Source organism: Lichenostomus cassidix, chromosome 1 (genome assembly GCF_008360975.1).
Source record: "Lichenostomus cassidix isolate B80296 chromosome 1, HeHo_3.0, whole genome shotgun sequence".
Classification (NCBI taxonomy): Eukaryota; Metazoa; Chordata; class Aves; order Passeriformes; family Meliphagidae; genus Lichenostomus; species Lichenostomus cassidix.
The window spans coordinates 55418071-55438945 of NC_139479.1; the positions used below are offsets into that span (position 1 = coordinate 55418071).

The 20875-nt window shown below is 36.1% G+C and overlaps 1 protein-coding gene across 2 annotated transcripts in view; it reads right to left on the reverse strand.

Annotated features, from left to right (window-relative positions):
- Nucleotides 1–20875, reverse strand: part of TDRD3 (tudor domain containing 3) — a 93377-nt gene that overhangs the window by 40525 nt on the left and 31977 nt on the right. Inside the window, exons 2-5 of one of the 2 annotated variants that reach the window (XM_085058756.1) lie at nt 10259–10343; nt 6449–6514; nt 3155–3315; nt 1001–1142 (exon numbers count right to left, since the gene is read on the reverse strand). In XM_085058756.1, the coding sequence (XP_084914882.1) occupies nt 1001–1142; nt 3155–3315; nt 6449–6514; nt 10259–10343 (454 nt within the window). Of the gene's footprint in view, nt 1–1000; nt 1143–3154; nt 3316–6448; nt 6515–10258; nt 10344–20875 lie in introns of those variants that run through there. The other variant, XM_085058764.1, reaches the window with a different exon arrangement.

Here is a 20875-nt window from a genome sequence, read left to right on the forward strand (position 1 = left end):
TTTATTCTGAAAGCTTCATTTAAAACCACGAATGCTTCTGTGTTTTAAGATATCCCTTATTTTCAGCTATAAAAGCACAAAAAGAATGCCAAACAGAATCTACTAGAATATGTAACTGTAACATTCAAATAAATTTTGGACAATTTGCTGAAATCTATAAAGTGCAACTAAACACCAAAGAAGGCTAGTTCTAACAAAAAATTGCTAAGCCAAATTTAGCAGGAGCAACAATAAAAGAAGAATTTCATACAGATACAGCTACTCTGTTTCAGAGATGTGGATGCAAGAATACAGAGATGTGCATGGTTGTAGTAGTGATAGTTGATCTGGCAAGTATTTGGGACTAACGGTAGTAGGGTCACAACTTCCTGCCCTAGGAACTTCTGCCCATTTGTGAGAAAATGTATGAAAAAATATTCCTGTCACCACTTTTGTTCTACTGGGATGGAAACCGGAGTAAAGGGGCTTACAGATATTTATGCCTCGTTAAAAGAATTTTAAACCTCTAATTTGACTTTATAACAACAATTTATTGAAAGTACTGATGAAATCTGCAATACAGGGCTCCTACCAGAGGTTACCAACTTCAATGCTTTCTGTGCATTTATTCTATTATTTTTGTTTCAAAAAGACACAGTCTGAAGACAGTAATTGTACAAGGCATAACTCCGTAATATTTTGGTACCAAACACACTATTTAGGAAAGCAACCACCCATGACCATTTACCAAAATAAATTTAGTATGTTTGATCAATGTTTTCAATCCCTGAAGAATACAGAAAGGAATCAGTTCCCATGCAAGGATCATTTGTAATTTCTTAATTTGCAACATTATACATAAGACCTACTTTCATATATCTGGCTGCAGCCCTAAAACTATTGGGACAGTACAGTTCTAAAAGCTTATCATATGAAACTTCCCATTCAACACATTAAGCTTGATGTCTTTAAATGTAATATGCAACTTGTGAGACAAGCATTTCCAGTGGTGTTACCTCACCCTTTGTAATTCCCACTTTTCTATAAGATGCTCCACTTCACCTCCAAGAACTGCTGTGTTACTGTCATCCAACAGCAAGAATCCATTTCTCACTTCAACAATTCCTGATAGCTTAATTTTTGTTCCAGGTGGAGTGTTCAGGCTAGAGGTAGAAACAAAGCCAAATAATTCAAATGCATTTATTAATACTCTGCCACTAAGAAACATATAAAACCCTCCTCTTATTGTAATTCCAACATTTTCATATGCCATAATAAAAAATTAGCATCAAAAAAGCACAGTACTTTCCAATAGCTTTATTGGAACACTTCCCACCCATTATACAAAAATGCCATACCACAAATTAGATTCTAACAGAGATTAATATTGGCAATTTGTCTGTTTGGTTAAAATCCAATTTTACAATATCAAACTAAGGATATGATTTGTTTAGACTAACAGATTATATTCTTAGACAACTGACTTTGAGGTAAGTTCCTCATATTTACAGTTAAGAGTGATCTCCAGATAGTTGTTAATCTCAATTTTTTTAGACATTTAACTTAGTAGACACAAACAGTGGTTAGAAAGGAACCTTTCAACACATTGCTAAGAGCTAGGACTGTACTAGTATAAATATAAAAACCATACATCTTGTAGTGCTTCTTCTCTTTATTATTCTATAATTTAAAAACATATGAATACTTTCTGTGATCAGCTCCCACAAGGAGCCACCTTATCTTCTTATCATGTGAATATACCCTAGGAAAAGCAACAGCAGAAGCATAAAAGAATCATGTATTTCCAACATGTAATTGAAGGACAGGACAAGCAGTGCAGTCTGGAAACTGCTTCTTCTTGAGAGATACAGGACTGAGACAGCTAAAACCTTTCAACTGAGAGACAATAATCTCTTTAAAATATGCTGCAGCTACTGTTGCAATCACAGGCCCACACCACCTGGTGAGGAACATTCTTAGCAGAGTCAGCCAATTACAGTACCAGTGCATTTAATCGTAGGAATGTTAATAGATTTTTGGATTGTTCTGATAAAAGCAAAGAAAATGAGATAAAAAAAATAGACATAAAGGAAATACAGAAAAAAAATTATGTTAGGGAAAATGGAAAGCATAGTCATGAAAAACCTGTAATTTAAAAGAAAATTGTGAATTTCATTTATTTAAGGTAACACTATGTACTGAAACAGCATATTATTCCAATTTAATAGTCTAATATCAAACGTGAAACAATTACATATAACACAAATATTTAAGTGTTACATAAAAAGAAGAGCTCACAACATCACTCAGAGAATGATGAGCTCTCTAACATTTTTGAGATTTTATCAAAAGCTTTCAAATTATGTCTTGTACTGGGAATTCATCTCTAAACATTTTGTGATCTAGAATCTACTTACACAGGAGTCTGTTTGCCTTCCTTTACTGCTCTCTTTATATTCACATTGGAATATGATATTCCAAGTTCTGCTGGCTCAAGCTAAAATTAAAATATCATTAAATGTTCTGACAACATCACTCTAAACTGCAACCTGGCTCCTGCTCAGAAGGAGCAATTTAACACTAAAAGATGACATTCAAAAATTAAGTATGTATCTTTATCTAACTGTTGCAGCTAGCAGAGAAAGACAGAGGAAGAAGGTTTTTTTAAACTAAAGTTACCTGAACTAGAAGAGTGCAGAGCACACCACGACTCTGCAGACCAAATGCTAGAGATCATTTTTAGCATCTCCATAACCGAACACATGAAACATCCCCGTGTTCAGCAGTAATCAGCTCTCTTACCCTTCACTTTCAACTGAAGAAATATCCAAGTTAAAGGCCTGCCCATGGTTAAGCACCACTAGTTGCATTGGCTTAGCTGTGTCAAACCTGTGGCATTCCTGCTACAAAGGTAAGGCAAAAGATCTGCTACTACTAAAAATTGGGAATTTGGCCGAAGTTTACACACATACCCAAAATGTTGTGTGCATAAACAGTAAGTAAATTACATTAATATATACCTCTGCATGTTGAATTTAAGTTTCTCCTTTTTATACAAATCCAAGAAAGAAGCATCTTTTGTCAATCAACTTTTAAAATAAATTTCTAAGGATACTTCCATTATTTCAAGGACATTTAAGTATCAAAGCAAAACATGGAAAAAAAAGTTCTTCACCTTATTTTTGACATGCTACTATATTCTATAGCTGTGCAGCTTGTGTGCCCATCAGTCATCTGTAAACGTAACATTCTGGGAGCAGCCTGAGATTCTTCATTATCCTTTGGTGCAGCAACATTGCGAATTTTCTGTATTTGCAGGACACATGGCCCTTCCAGCTAGATAAGTCAAACAGAAAAGACAAAACTGTTAGCACTGTTAAGCAAACACACTGCAATATCTAGACACACCAACAGATGCCCCCAGGCAAAGAAAAGTGTAATTTGATCAGGCAGTCATGTTCAATTTCTATCACTCATGTACTATATGTTCTAAGCATGATAAAAATGGCTTTTTCAGAGAAACAGTTGTGATGCTTCACACATCTCTGAGATACCAATTATAAAATAAAAGTGAATGAAAACAGTTGAACAGGCAAACAAACAAAAGCACAGATACTGTCACTTTGAACACAGTAAGGAGTCCAGATAAGATTTCACATGCTATACTGCAGGGTGTCACTGACAAAGCCTTCTAAAGAAAGGAAAAAACAGCTTAGAAGACTATCTGTTTGGATCAAGAGGAAATTTCAAGTACAACTGCTTTGTAGCAACAACTAGAAACACAGCTTCTTTGAACACTGGTCCAATCAAAACATAACAAACTGAAGGGACATCACTTGTCTCTTGATTACGTAAAAATGCAGAATACCCTACTATACACACCACAGTCTATGTTACAAAAAATAAAAATAATAATAAAAAAGCAACCCCCCCAAAAAAATAAACTCACCTGAAAAGCCCAAGCCCAAACCAACCATCTAGACTATTTTATCACATTACAGCTATAGCTGAGTCATTTTGATTTCTCTGAAAAATAAAAATTGTCAGTTGCTGCTCAACTGACCTCTGTCTCCTAAAAGAGAGTAGAAAAATATGCACATTTCACCAATTTCTAACCTTGAAGAAACAGAATAGGTAGTCCAGAAGAACACAAAATGAGAGCAGATAACCAGTAGGTAAGTATACGTAAAGAGAAATGAATAAATAAGAGAATAGGAGCACAGTAGCTTTACTATGATGGCAATAGAAGATCTGATGTAGCAATGACTCTCACTGAAAGAGACTTTTTTAAATGCAGATCAGTTTTAACTGGAACAGTAAATCTGATCATCACTTTGAAAAATAAATTAAATAAAAAGGGCTGTAGGAAACAATGAAACAGAAATTGGGAAGCATAAGAGTAACCTTATACAGGAATTAAATTGCCGGCACCTTATGTTTTCAACTGCTTACCATCAATTCATCAGTACTCAGAAAGGAACTCTCTGAGATCAGAAATCATTTCTGAATGCTTTTTCTGCAATTAATGTTTCCATTGTAATGAAACTAAGTTCTCAAAAGAAAACCAGTAATACCTTAAATGTAACAGCTATTGAATTATATGTTATAACTTTGTAGTCTTCTTTGCACTTTTATTCCTTTAAAAATACTTAACATATGTATATGGTATATAGTAATCTAGACAGAAATGGGAGGATTCATTCTCCAAATCCTATGCAAATGTGGCCATCTTGTGGCTAATGCTGGTAACATTGATTTTTTTTTTAAATCCATACAAAACACACATATTAATGAGTGAATGAAACATCTGTGTATTAATGACTGAAGTTGATAACCATCTATAATGGTCAAATACCCATGTTTCATACTAGGAGCCTGCCAGCTTCTATGCAACTATTTGCCTATTATAATAGTACTACAAAATAAAGTTATTTTCTATGCAAGATGGAAATACATCATAGGCTCTCAAGATAAAGATAAATAATACTGATATTAGTCTTGGCTGAGAGAAACAATAATTGCACATAATTTCTATTTTTCACTGAAACATTTCTGAACAACAAATTACTACTTTCTACTATGAGATTATATTAAGAAGTCCTTCCTCTCCCATAAAGCAGATATTCTTTTTTCGTAAACACACAGCTCTGTAACATAATATATTTGCAGACATTGCAAGCTAAATAGCAGCACTGATTAAGGAGTCAGATTTGCTTTGTGTTAATCAAAAAAAGGGAAACTACAGTTAAGAAAGCAAGGATTCAGTATACTATCTAATAGCTTGAGCTAAAACTCATAAATAGGAGTAATTCTCAAACAGATTTTTTTCTGTGCAATCATTCTTTTCAACACCTGAAGGATTATCACCCTCCAGGAAATGGTTTGCAAGTTTGCAGTTTTTTAGAATAATTTTCTAAAGATCTATGAATATCTATATTCATCAAACTCCTCCCATAAAGTTAGTTTACTAAGTAATATGGTGCATGCATGGACTGCTGCCTAGATAAAATCTATAATCCCTCAATGAACTCTCTCTGAAGTGTGCTAAGCATAAATGGCAATAATGTTTGTGCTTTTTTTCTTGTAGAAGTCTGTGCTTACAGCAGTGACCACCCCACTTATACAACAGCATAAACAAATCCAAACAACTCTTAAGAGCCTCTCTCATCAATCAGTCTTGCTTTCTTGAAAGAAACTCACCTTAACTTACCACTATCTGAATTTCAACAGTAAAGAAATATGTTTCCCCAGAACTTCCACATCAGTGATACAGACTGTCAGTATTTGAAGTAAGGGATAAAGAATTGAAGTGAGAACTACTGCTAGGTTTAAAATAAAATTCCTTTATTTATTTCCACTCTCTGAATCACATGTAAGGAGCAAAACAGGAAGGGTATAAGGAAGAGGACAAACTTCGTTTTTATCTAAACACACAATATGTATTAAAACCTAACACATCCAAGCTTCAAATATAATACTCTTCTCTAGCACATGAAGTGTTACACCATCTAACATCTTTTATCCATATAACCCGTAGGATACACAGTCATAGAAAAATTACATAAAGTGTGTAGTTGCAGCCACAAATGTCAGTAGGCAAGTAACACAGCATTAACATGGATCACACAGCTACTGTGCTTTATTCCTGACCTGCTTTGTTGCCCTCACAGGATAATGGAGGAGAAAAACTTCCAAAACAACGTCAAGACCAAACAGGTTCAATGACTTTTCAGCAACAAATGAAATTGCTAGGATTGCTCAGATTTTTATTTAAGCATTTCAAAGTTGTGAAATAAAACACAAAAAGTCCTCTTTTATGAAGCTTATGTTCATATATTTACATTATATTATACTCAAACATCGGGGGTTTTGTATGTGAAGTAAGGACAAAAGCTAACTAATGTGCCATAGAAGGCTGACATCACAGAAATCACAGAACACAGAAAAGTGAAGTAAAAATATTGTCTACCTTTTCCACCTTTCCACCATTGATGTCACTGGGAAGGAACTTCTTGCCTATCGTTCTTAAATCTGTCTGAAATTAATACAGAAGACAAGAGAATATTAACTTAAAATATCCACTTAAAAAATAATAAAATAGGAAAAAGATCTTTTTTTTTTCCCCCATAATGACATCTATTTATTATATAAATACACTCCTCTATGTGCGATAAAAAGAAATTTAACTCAAAAGTTTACAAAATAAATCCTTTTGCTTTTTAAATTATATTCTTGTTTTAAGTACATTTTCAATGTTGATTAAAATGTTTTTAAATAAATGAAACCAAATGACTATGCAATTTTTAATTGTTAAACATAACTGTGAGGTTTAATAGAGCTAAACATCTTTCTTTGCCCTCTATCTGGCACTTAAAGTATTTTTAGTCTGTGTCTTTTTACATGCACAAATCCTTATGTATTATGATCATAAACAACATTTCCAAATGAAAATATGCTAAATGTAATTACTACAGGAACTTGAATACTAATTTGCCATTAATATATGTCAATGGCCTATTGTTCTGGCATCCTCATCTGGAAATGAACATGACTGTATTTTAATATCTGAAATATTGTAAATAATTGATTTATTCTGGTTTTCAGTGAGAAACACTGGTATGTTACAAATAAAACAACAATAATAGGAGTGTGCTTTTAGTATATTTACTGAGTATCTATAGAAGGGATAAATGCCCAATCCTCTCTCTGTTGCACAAGATAGCCAGGTAGTGATAAGGAAGCCCTTTCAGTTTTCAGTTTGAGCCCATCTGAGGAAACTATGTCATCTGTCAGTTGTGTGTCTCTGAATTGCACCCAGGCAACTGTTCCTATAAACTGTTTTCCTGTGTGTTCCACATCTGTATCATAGAATCATCATAGAATGGTTTGAGTTGAAAGGGACCTTAAAGAACATCTAGTTCCAACTCCCCTCCTATGGGGAAGGTACACTTTCCACTAAGACCATATTGCTGAGAGCCTGATCCATCCCACCCTTAAACACTTCCAGGGATAGGGCATCCATGACTTCTCTGGGAAACCTGTTTCAGTACCTCACCCCCCTCACAGTAAAGAATTTCTTCCTAATATCTAGCGTAAACCTACTCTCAGTTTGAAGCCATTCCCCCTCGTCCTTGTAAAAAGTCTCTCTCTCTCCATCTTTCTCATAAGCTCCCTTCAGGCACTGGAAGGCCACAATTAGGTCACCCCTAAACCTTCCCTTTTCCAGGCTGAACCATTCCAGTTCTCACAGGCTTTCCTCACAGGACAGCTGCTCCATCTCTCCAATCATCTTGATGTCCCTCCTCTGGACTCACTCCAACAACTCCTTCCTGCACTGGGGACCCCAGAGCTTGGTGCAGCACTGCAGCTGGGGTCTCACCGTCTCACCAGAGTGGAGTAGAGGAACAGACTCCCCTCCCTCCCCTTACTGCCCATGCTGCTTTTGCTGCAGCCCAGGACAGGATTGGCTTTCTGGGCTGTGTGTGCACATTGCTGGGTCATGTCCAGCCTCTCATCAAGCAGCACCCCCAAGTCCATCTCAGCAAGGCTGCTCTTCATCTGTTCATCCCCAGCTTGTGTTGACAGTGGGAGCTGCCCCGACTCAGGTGCAGCACTTTGCACTTGGTCTTGTTGAACCTCATGAGATTCCCATGTACCTGTATCTTGAGCTTGCCCAGGTCCCTCTGGATGGTATCCTGTCCTTCAGGTGTGTCAACTTCACTGCTCAGCTTGGTGTCATCTGCAAATTTGCTAAGGGTGTACTTGGGCCCTTCATCTATGTCATTAATTAAGATATTTAATAAGACTTGTCCCAGTACAGATCCCTGAGGGACACCAACTGTCACTGATGCCCACTGGGACTCAGAGCCATTGACCACTGCCCTCCGGATGAGACTGTCCAACTACTTTCTTATGCCTCTAACAGTCGCTTCACTAAATCCATCTTTCTTCAGTTTAGAAAGAAGGATGTTCTCAGTGACTGTGTCAAAGGCTTTACAGAAGTCCAGCTAAATGACATCTGTAGCCCTTCCCTTGTCCACTGATGCAGTCACCCCATCACAGAAAGCCACTGGATGGCTCGGGCAGGACTTGCCCTTGGTGAAGTCTCCAGCTTTGGAGAGCAGCAGGAAGGAGACACAACTTTTGGAAATTCTTTTGAAGTTCTTATACAAAATAAAAACATTTGAAGGACTGAAGACACATCCATGCCTATTTCATACTTATTTAAGCAATTCACACACACACACTCAAAAAAGGTAAAAAAGGTCAGTTGACTTCTTCATTTCTTCTGCCTGAAACGTGCCTCTAGCAGCCAAGGAAGAATTTGTAAGAAGTGGAATATTAATTCACTGTTATCCTGTCATTAAAGACACACTGCTACTCTCTACTTACCCAACAGACAAGTTAATCTTCTGGGCTCAAAAACAACTGACTTTATGATAAAAAGTGCTAAGCAATTAAATCTGGCTTTGGAGCACTTGTGCAACATTTCTGATTTATTTTTATTAGCTATCAAACAAGCCTGAAATAACAATACAGCCACAAATGATCATGTCAGTACTTGTCCCAGCACATGATTACATTCAGGGTAATATCCAACAACTCTCAAGTATTTTGTTTGGGTTTTGTATAAAGCAGCAATGCATACTCAAATATACGGCCATGCTGCTATGGTCCAGAAATCAAATGCTTACACTCTGCATGTTTTGTGTTACATTCTTTGCATCTTTGCATTGTAATTTTGTTTCCATTCTTTTCACATTCCTTACATGAATTGGTGCCTGCATACATATGACTGATTGAACATATGCTTTGAAGAATAAGTGAAAGGAGAAGAGGGGCCGCTCTTTTTCAGAGTATCATCTTAAACCCTTTATTGGTTGAATCCTGAGGGTGGACAAAATAATCCCCAACAACTCTCACATAATTTCATTATTTTATTATTCCTAATTTCATCAAGGAAGAATACTTTTTTTCTTAAGCCTTCAGCTACATTGTTTTCCCCCTTGAAACGACATATAGTTATTACAAAGGACAACATTTATATTAAACCATATCAAGTACAGACAAGCTTTTAAACATGTGATTATGGATTTGATAAAATATGTGAAAATAACAAATATATTAATTAAGAAAGGCAGCAGACTTACTAATGTTTACCAACAATGCATATACTTGAATTCTCAAAAATAGGGATTCACATGCACACTCTTCTCATATCCTTAAGATTATTATGGTTTATTGCTTTGAAGATATTTCTGTGTTAATTTTTTTGGCAGAAATTACGACTACTAATCCAGATTTCTACAGTAAAGAAAACACCTTGTTTGTGGTTACATAAATATGTAGACAACACTGACATGTAGTCTGAGTGTGATTTAAGGAGTATCATATCCAGGAGTCAAACTAAGTAAGGGTGTTTTATTGATCTCAATAAACTTATTTGGTACTAAAATTTAATATTCATGTAATTACATAGCACTTTTGGTTGTATTACTGCCTGTAGTTTGACTTTAGTTTTACATTCCATAAACAAAAAATATTTTTCTACTACTAAATCTGTTCATTTTTTCTCTTATAGGTTTCGCAGTTTGGAATAGGTGCTCTTTCCAAATAAAACTTACAATTCATACAGGCAAGGAGAGAGATAAGTACTCTGTCCTTTACATATATCACACATGGTACACTTAATTAGACACACAAACTTATACTTGAGCCATTAGATACATTAATTTTTAGCATGATTTTTCAGGAAAAAAAATTCACTACCATAACTTACATTAAGGGCAACTAGGATAATATCATTTGAATTAACTTTTTCAGGTGAACTTAAGCAAGCTTCAATTCCTTCATCTGAAAGATACCTGTTAAAGAAAAAAAAAATTAGAATATTACATGATGTATCAATGAGACAAACATTTTTTCTGTGTATGAGATTATCTTTAGTTCTTATCTTTTGCACTGGTGAAGTATATACTTGAAAAATTGCTTATTGCAATCAGTTTCCTTGCACTGAGATGAGGTTAAGAAAAAGATTTCTTCTTTCATAATTTCTAAGTAGAAGAAAATTTTAAAAAATGCAAACTTGAAAAAAAGTTGCACTTACAAAGTAATCAGAGCCATCACAAACAGGGTAACACTGTACTCCTCATGTTCACCCCCCCAAATTATAGGAACCTGGTTTCAAGAACAACACTTTGACCTTTACTTGATGGAAGAGGAATATTTTCACTTGTGCATTTTCAAGGAAAGAAAACAAAACAACCAACTCTCATCCTGCTCAAAACACAACCACATCTATTTGTAAAGAGCAAGGCTGTGCAGTTAATCCCTCAAGGCCTGGGTCACACAACACTGCCATCCTACAAAATGTATTTTGGTTGCCTGGGCTACAAAGCAACTGGTAAAAATGAAAGTGCATTACAGAGTAGAAATAGTCAGATATGGTGAAAAGTATTAAATACTAATAAAAATTCTCCTCCACAATCACATTTGGAAAGAGTATTTGTGAGACAGATGGTGGCAGTGCAGGATCAGTATCCTGAAAAAAGTCTCTAAGTATACAATAAATTTGTTCCTCTGAACACTAAGTAAGTTTTGAATTGATTACCTGAATCCATTTAAAAGGGCTGACCTATTCTAACCTTCAAAAAACACTTTAAAAAAAGGATAATTTTAACTTGAGTGGTCAGAAATTATGACATTCGTTGTTCATTTTGCCTAGTATAACCTATTTGTTGTCCCAGTTTTCAATTTTATGTCGCTGGCAACCTGCCCTCTCTGCACAGCTCTTCATTTTTTCCAAATACATCACAGTAACCATTGAATAATTGATAGATACCCAGTCTGAAACACAGTACTTCCTCAACATTTAAATAACCACTCACCCAGAAATCACCATTTCCCAAATAATGAAAGAATGATTTAAGAAACAAAGAGTAATATACACTAAGAAATACTAAAAATAAATATTCCTGGGTGCTTCAAAAAATATTCCTTTTTAAAGAAAATAACATGCACAGTATAACATATAAACAAGGCAAAATACTTGAAGGGAAGTATACCTGACACACCTTTTTGATTCCAGCCCTGGTAACTTTCACATTGCCCTCTCCAGGCCTGCCAGTGTCCCCAGACTAATCACTGGTCCCAGCTGTGCCCTAACCCAGACACTTGATGGGATGTAACTGTTCACATCAGACACTGGGATCTAGTAAATCCTGAGTCAACAGCCCACCAAAAAGAAGAAAAACCAATTACGAAACAATTCAGATGGGAAAAAATTGCATACTTATAGAAGCATAAAAAGAAACAACCCTGTTTTTTTAATAAAAGGTAGATGTTTGAGAAGAATAAGGTAGAAAGATGTGTTGACTTGCATAGGAATACAGGATTTCCCAGCTGAGCAACTCTGAGCTTCAGTACTACGATATGTGAAGATTTATGCAACTCCTGTGCATTAGCAGATCTCATTAGCTGGAGTCAGAAGGTAAAGCAGAGCAGCATTCCCATTCTGTGCCAGGGGAAACAGATACATCCAACAGACTATCCTGCTCTCAAGGCTTCCGTGTGGCTTAATTACACCAACAGACTTCCTAGAAAGAGCAGTATCATAAACTCTGCAAGTTTACCTTCTGCCGTCTTCAGCATAAAACTGAACATAAATTGAACAGCAGGGGCTGGGGGAAGTACAAAATCCATAAGCTGAGTTTTAGACCGCTGGCTAAGTCGTGGAAGGATTCTTCCTCTTCGGCTCCAAATGCAAATGAAGTCATTCTTCATTCTACTGAACCCAGAGGGACTGCTAACTCTTACAGAGTTACTTAAGCCAAGTACTTTAACATAAGCATCACCATTCCCCAGCAAGAAAAACGTGATTTTAAAAAATGAGTAAACAAGAATCTGACCTACAATTTAACTTTCTCTATACAGGACTAGATTAGTTCTGCTATTACAAAATTCACTGCTGAGTCATGTTTTACTTTCTCACCTCAAAGACTGAATCACAGCTGTCAAAAGAGCACTCTGATTTAGTCAAAATTTTCAGTTTATAACTTTTTATATATACATATATAAATTTATATATGAATTTTCAGTTTAGTTCATCTCATTATTTAGGAGAGCTTTTGAGACAGAAGGATAAAGAGAAACTCACTGGAGGAGACCACTAATTTTTGACTTGTGCCAATTTAAGTAACAGCACTTAGCAAAAACATTGCCCATCTGAAAAAAATCTCTGCCAACGTCACAGAGGCACCAATCATGAAATACCAGTGGGAACATCTGTTATTTTGATTTAAGCAAATATTAAAGCTTTTTAGCAAAAAACCCATGATTGACTTGGTTATTAAAACAGTTTTCAAAAAAGCAAAATCTGTGAATATCAATGTGGGGAGGATATTTTATAGCTTGGGATTGGTTGGTTCAGTTTTCAGATGCTTATTACGTGACAGTATAAATTAGTTCCATGCAAAAGATCAGGATCAAAATTACTTCCAAGGAAAAAAAAAAATTCTTCCAGCAAAATTTTGCTGAAGAACTTCAACAGAGAAAAAGAGAGCTTTCCAGTAATGTGTCAAGTTCCACTTCTGTGCAACAGGATGCGAAACTATAGATTTAGTAAGGAATGGTCAGAAATTGTTCAGGAAGCAAACTGCAACCAGGAAACACTGACATTTCCAGAGTTAGCCAAAGCACAGATTTTTCCTGCTTTAACAGAAGCTTGAAACCAGTGTACATCATGTCAGTCTTTTCCACTTTGCCTTAATAACAGTCTTACACAGACTGTTTCATATAGCAATGAGTACTCCAAATATGTTTAGATTTAACAACTTTACAGCAACTTATTTAAAATAAATTATTTATTTTCTCCTGTTTGTACAGTCTCCTATAAGAACCATCTAAGTTTTAGTTTTGAGTATTTCCTGCTACAGGCCCACAAATTATTTAGGAAAATAAAAATAAGTATTTTTATTAATTTATTTTAAAATAAATGCAATTATACAGAAACACATATATATTTATCTTGCTCAAGTATGAAAAGGGAGTTAAAATAGACAAAGCTACCTCTTCAGATAGCATAATCCTTCCCTCCACAACATGAGGATTATTAAGTCTGAGCTTTTTCCAGGCTTTGAAGGAAAAGAGTCCCCTTTTCTATCTGTTCTTAATGAGGGCGTGTGATATGCTGAAGGGAGGACCTTTACAGCATAAGACCACTCAATTCTTTGTTCTCTGTATTAGATGAAGGAAGAAAAAAAATATCTGACCCTGAACAAAACCAAAGACAGTAAAAACCTGCTCTGGAGTCAAAGAGAACAGCCCTGCAGCTCTGTCTCTCTACTGCATTCACTGAAGTGTCTCACAGCACCTGCATTACCTGCTCTGCCCATTCTGCAAAATACCATGACCTTAGATAACAAAAGGTGACCTACAGTGTGATCCTATTACATTAGTCCAACACATTTCCTACTGCCAAGTGGTAGGAAGCAATCCTAAACCACCCATGAAGCAAATCCCACTGCTGGAAGTGCTCATTAGCTCCCAGTTCCCAAGATCTACCTGGCAGTCCTGTACAAGCAGTGTCTGTCAATTCTTGATCTCCACACCTCCATCCCAAGCTATCTCTGCCACCTTTCCTTTATAAAGCAAGGAGACACTGGGAATAACCTGGCACAGAAGTGCTGCTGCCACAGTCAACAAACCTCCCTTTGTCCTTCTGTAAACAAACATTTCAGAATTAAACACTTTTGCTTAACATGAAGCAGGAAATAAATAAAAGGTAAAATAAATGGGTGAGAAGCGTAGAGTGAACAGCAGCCAAGCTCTACAAATCTCTCCAAGAAGTCCAAAGCAAGCCAGTGGCTGACCACTGACATCTTACAAAGACAGTAATGACACAAATTACTTCCCAAAACTAAAAAAACCAACACCCACGCACCACAACACAACCGTCTGCTATGAGGACTGGTAACTAGACTAACATACATTGCAAGCACCTTTAGTTTTCAAGAAATAAAGTACTCACTAGACTTCTTTTTTGCACGTGTTTTTAAACAATCTTAAAAGTTATATATTGGAGTAATGAAAATAACTGAATTGATTTCAAGGGAGTTTTAGTAAGTTGTGCTGCAGGACTCACATAGGGATTATGTGGCCCTGGAACATTAATACAAATTAGAAGAAAAAAGAAATAAAATCACAGTTTACAACCAAATGGGCATAAAGCTTCCACAAATGGTTGAGATGGTTATTTGTGGAGCATTCTCAAGAGAAAGGAGATCAGAAGAGAGAGGAAAGTAAATGTTTCTACTGCAATTCTTTTGCTTTATGGTTGTTGAAACCTGAGGGATATCTCACCTATTCCTCCCCCCACTCCAGCTCCATTCATCTGAGACATGAAGCAGTACAATCCTCTTAGCAACAGCTTTTGTCAGAAAAACATCTCCTAGAAAGTACCTGCATTCTCACCTTCAAATGAAAATAAAAACATTAAAACAAAACCATTAGCAATGAATTGGCATTTTCTACATGAACCATTCACATATAAATCCAAATCTGCGATTTTTCTGTCAAGATGTTCTCAACAAGCTTCTATGAAAAACAGATTTCAGCAATTCTTCCTTTGTAATACACAGAAAAACATATTACATCAGTGACAGGCAGAGCTGTTTTCCCACTACTCCCTCATATCAAGTATAACATCAATTTAATAACCCTCTTTTGCACATTATAGGTGTGCACATTCTCCTTTTTGGTATTTCCCACTGCTGTGGGATATAGCCATAGTACCAATCTTGCCTGTGCCTCTACTTATCTCGCTTTATGTTCTGCTTTACTTCACAAAGAACAAATTACACCTGATGTGGCCTGAATAGACAGATTTCTGCACTGCTACTCTATTACCCATGTCTGAAACACTGAAGAAATTGGCAATATCAAAGCAAGATGCATTTTTTTGTCTGCTCTACACTGCTGGATCAAACACTTCATCTGCAGACAAACACGCACATGTATACACACACACGAGAAGGCTTTAAATGAGAGCCTTATTCTATAATTAAATCCACCATGTAAACAGCTCTCCTAATAATACCTATTTTTTATGAGCAGCTTTCTTGAAAAGCATGTTTTCTCTCTTTGCAATTAACAGTTCATGCACAAACAGAAATCTTTAATCTTCCATCATTTTCCTATCACATATTTTAATTTTTCTACAAATCCTCTGTAATTTTCTCCTACCATCCCTAGAATTAACATCTTATTAAGTAGAAGCTTTCTTTAAGGAAAGAATAAATAAGGAAAATTAATATTAATAAAAATGTTCTATAAAATTTATGCATTTCAGATTCCCATCTCTTCCCAGAATCACTGTGATATTAGCAGCAAACACAAACTGCATTACCACTTCTAATTCAGTGCCAGCCACACAAAACAACATTTCAGTTTCATAGTAAATTTCATATAGCTATTTTCACTGTGTTTATGCAAAAATCAGAATGTTCCTTACATTTCTTTGCTACAGAAGCAGATTTATACAATCGTGCCATAAAATGGTAAGGTTTCCAAAGGGGAAAAAAAATCGCAAAAAGCTTTCAAATTTTTCTTACTTGATAACACCACAATAAAAGAGAGAACATTTGAAGCAATCAAGCGAAAAGACCGCACTAGTACAAAACCACCACTGGGTGCCAGTGTTGTTCCGTAACAGAACCGTATCTCTACACCAGCTATTTAAAAACTTGGGACTTCTCTTAATAAGGGCTTCAAAATGTTTTGCTTAATTTCAGTTGTATAAAGGAATTACACTACAATGTTAGAAATTTCATTGAGGGGCTATCCATTAGAGCTGCTTAAAAAAGAACAGCAAAACACATTTTAAGACATTATTATCCAAAAATGAAAATAAGATTTTCAAGAAAGTTTTTCAATGTCCTTTAACCTGCGTAACAACTACTGGGAAGCAACTGACACCGTTCTTCCCTTCAGCTTCTGAGCTTTTAGTTCAAAGAACTGAATGGGCAAAATTAGGGCCAATTGTTTCTTTATCCACAAGGCAAACATCTGCAAGGAATGACAAACCTAGATTCAAGTGGCATTCTTGGCAACTTTACTGTAAACATCCTCACAGCAAGAAATGCCTTTCTTTTTGCAATTGCATCTAAATATTTACTTCCTACATCTTGTCTTGTATATTTGGTATACCCTCCTCTGTATTTTGCACATACAGCAATGATTATTGCTATAAACTGTATTTTTGTTCTCCTATCACTTTTTCAAGTTGTTAACAACACTTTGAACTCTGACCTGAGCAATCCCAGCTTTGCAGTTTTAAGAAGCTTTATCTCATGTTTGAGCTTAGTACTTCATCCAGGTATCAAATCAAGCATGACCTGAAGATGTTTTCACATAGCCTCAGATTTTGACAGGGAACCATCCGCAGCCATTCTTCCTAGTACAGTCAAACTAGTTTTATAATTGCCTTACAGGAACTTAATCTAAATTGTTTCCCTATTTCACTCCTTAAAGATGCAAACCCAAAGTGTTAAAATAACAGAATGGACTCTACTGTATCACCATTAAAAACCCACTAAGTTTTATGTAGATTTATGCTAGCAAAAGCCTATTTGAACCATCCAGAAAGCACACTAAAAAATACAGGATTTTTGTTACAACTCAGTAAGCATTTAGATGAACAGACACCAAGGTATTAAAGTGTATCCTTAAAAATTACTGACATTTCTAAAACTGGTGCACAGCCACTGTATCATCTCAGTTCCCCAGGCAGTTAAACTTGCATCCCAGTTACCTAACTTTTCACTCCTGGGAACACACCACTTCCTTAAGTGCAGTCTCCAACCTAAGCCAAGCTGAAACCCCAGAAAGAAACTCATAAAATATACATTCACAAGCTCATGTTCTCAGATGTTTAGCTGACCAAACTTAAGGCTTAAACCTCTCTCAGATGCCTATGACACTTGACTGTCAATGAAAACATGAACTAAGAAAGTCAATGTATTTTTAGAACAAAACAAACAAAAAAGGTTACAGGTTTTTACATTACATAATAAGAGCGGAATGACTGTCATTACTGCCCCCACCTTTTTTTTTAATGTGAGAAAGCAAAACCAAGTTAATTAGCAGTAAAATGTATTTTGCCAGTAAAATCCCAACCTAAGGAAAGCACAGAAAACAGAACCAAGGAAAAGGAGAAAAACAAAATGAAAACAAAATCCAAAAGTGCAGTGCTTAAACAGGTCTGATGCATTAGCTTCTTCCCAGGTTACTTCTACCTGAAACTTTCTGTAGGAATGGGGTAAAGACCAATAATTTAGAAGCACTACAGTCCTAAATATATGCAATATCAAACACGACAAATATTATTTCACTGCACAAGCAACCCTAGTCCAGCAGCTGACAGTGAGGCCCAACACAAGCACCCACTGTGCTTCTCCTCCAGGAACCTCCTACTCCTCATCCAGCCTACCCCATCTTGATGCACAGACACTTCCTTGCCCACCTACCAACACCAGAGAGGTGAAGAACCCAGATGGAACTGCTCTCCCTAAGAAGGAGCATTTTCTTATTCTCCAACAGCAACCCTGGAGAGAGCTGCCTTACCCCTGGGTCAGTAGGTCCTGAGACAGGATTTGGTGGTAAGGTGGTTTCTGCTTGGTGTCAGAGGCAGACAGCACCCCAGCAATCCCTCAAGAGCTTTAAAGTTGCATTTCTATTATGATTTTTTAGTCACCTTTACCAAGCCAGCCTCTTACCTGTTTCCAAAAGACAAGGACTATTGTCATACAAAAGCTTGAGTAAACAGTGAAAATTTTAGAATTAATCTTTAATATGTTTGACATGCAAAGAGAACTGCAAGTCTATAATTAGGTTAGCCTGACAGTCAGTCATTCTCCCTCACACCTCCCTAGACCCACACAGCATTCTTCTCTTTTTAATTACTAGCATATGTATTATTTTGGGGTTTTCTCCCTCTCCAGCCTCTCTGAAATTACTCTGTTCCAAACCTTACGTATCAGAAGTAAGTTTTCAGCATACTCTTCATCATGTTCTTGCACACAGAATATGAATTTTAAGATATTTTAACAGCTGCATTAGTGAGGTCTTCACAGTGGCACCTCCCGTAGTGTGATACATAGTGTGATGTGTGCTTCTTTTTAAGTCTATTTTCTTCTATAAAACTCCTACTGCTGGGAATACTTACAGTATGAGACTGGCAGCACATCTTTAACATGCATTTCATAACAAAAAAAACCAAAAAACAAAACTTGGTTCTTGAACCAAACATAAAGCTTGTCTACTTTTATAACCACATTGCACATCTCTAACAACACCACCATCAAAAACCTCACACTCTCCACTTGCTCTTTCCCAAATGCAACATACTCCCTTCACCAAATGCTTTATGAAAGCTATGTAAACAAAACTAAAAACCAGAATCAATCTTCCTTTATCATTTCAGTTCCCAACAGAAGAATACAAAATAATCACTTGCAAAGCCCCGAACCAGAGTCAGAAATCCTAGAAACTGCAGAATGTCTCATCACACAACTCTACATGAAGCTGGTACCAGGACACCTACAGTTCTACAAACAGGCAACCGGGCAAGGGAGAAATGCATGTGGAAAAGCCTTGCTTGAACTGGCAAAAAACTACTAAGCAGGGCATTCTCTGAAAGGGCTGCACAGACAATGAATATACTTTCTTATGCTTCTGAAACGGTCAAATTAGAAGGACTTCACTGAGTACTGTAATGTTCATCTCTTCACTGGTATCTCTAAACAGGGTGGGAAATCAATGAAGGTCAGGGAAAAAGCTACAAAGTAAGATCTCAAGTCTCCATGTGGTAGATGTTAAAAAACTGTACAGCTGCACTTTTAGGTCTTATTTGTGATATAGTTTTAAATTGCACTAGCAGCACTGTTAGTATATGCAAAGGTTACTACTCTCAAAGTTTACATAAGTAAAGAGCCATTAAATTTTCCACTTTAAAACAACTGCAAAAGCTACTGAGAAATACTGTGAGAGGTAATTTACATTCAAAATTTAACTAACAAAGCACACATTTTTCATATTAAAGATGGCAAAATTGAAAGCACTTGTTATGAAGTAGGGAATGAAGGAGATAGAAAGAATGAAAGCAAACAGAATTTCCCCCAAATAAAAGATGAAATCACCAGCTTCTTAACAGCAGTCTAGAAGGAACTTTTGCCCATCTCACTCATGACTTCATTTCCACTTCTTGAGCCCTGCATTAACACAGCAGACACAGAGCATAACTTGCTCTGCTGGAAGTAACCAACCAAGTTCCATAATGCAGCCATAATCATCAATCACATCAAAATGCAGACACAAGAGTTACTTATTTCACCACCATGTATGTAAGACTAGGAGTGCCTGAGTCAAACTGAGAGGGCTATTCTGCTTCAGTGGCTAAACACTCTTTTTATGGTGAAGATTAAAAGGTATATAGCTCTTGCTTCACCATATAGTTACACACACAATCTCTGAGAGAATGAGCTGGTTAACCAAATTCAAGAAAACCATCAAAAGCCTAAGACAAACCAGAAACTTCAGTAATAATAAAATGTTGTATTTAAACTGTAAGGAATCATTATTTCACAATGAAATAAACGGTTTCAGGGTTTTGTGACCTCCCACAGAACTTTATTAAAACGCCTTTATTACTGATGGCTTAGACAAAACAGTAAAGAGGTAGCGAATTTTGTATTTAAAACCAACACGTTAAAGGACATTTTTCAAAGGAAAAAGGATGGTTAATTATATCAACCAAACAAAAAACAAACTTGTTTTTTCCATTTTCTTTTTCAATGGAAAGACTGAACAAGATATTATGGTCAATTAACTTGATAAAAGCTAATAATAAAGATATGTCAAAGCAGATAGAAGAATTCTGACAGGTGGCAAGTATGACAAATGACTGAGTTGCAAAAGGATTGATAAAAAAAGGTTATACTATGCATGTTGGTTTTCTTTGGGTTTTTGGTTGGTTGGTTGTTTTGTTGTGGACTTTTAAAATTATTTCTAAACTAAATCTACAGAGATTTGGAAGTTTTCCAAACTAAAGTTCTTGTTAAAATACATATCTAAACAAGTTTCTCAAACTGATATTACAATATCAAAGGCCTTAGAATATATACAGGAGTGACAGCAAAGTCCACTGGGATCAGCAAATATTCACCCAATAGCTCTACAGAAGCCAAAATCCAGAACTGCTGACATGTTTTAAATGAACACCTCCACCAGAAGAATGGAAAACAAAAAAACATCTGACATGATGGTCACATGATAACCTAGGAGTTACACAGACCCTTATGAACAAGCTCACATAAGCTATAATAAACTAGAATTTGTAGCC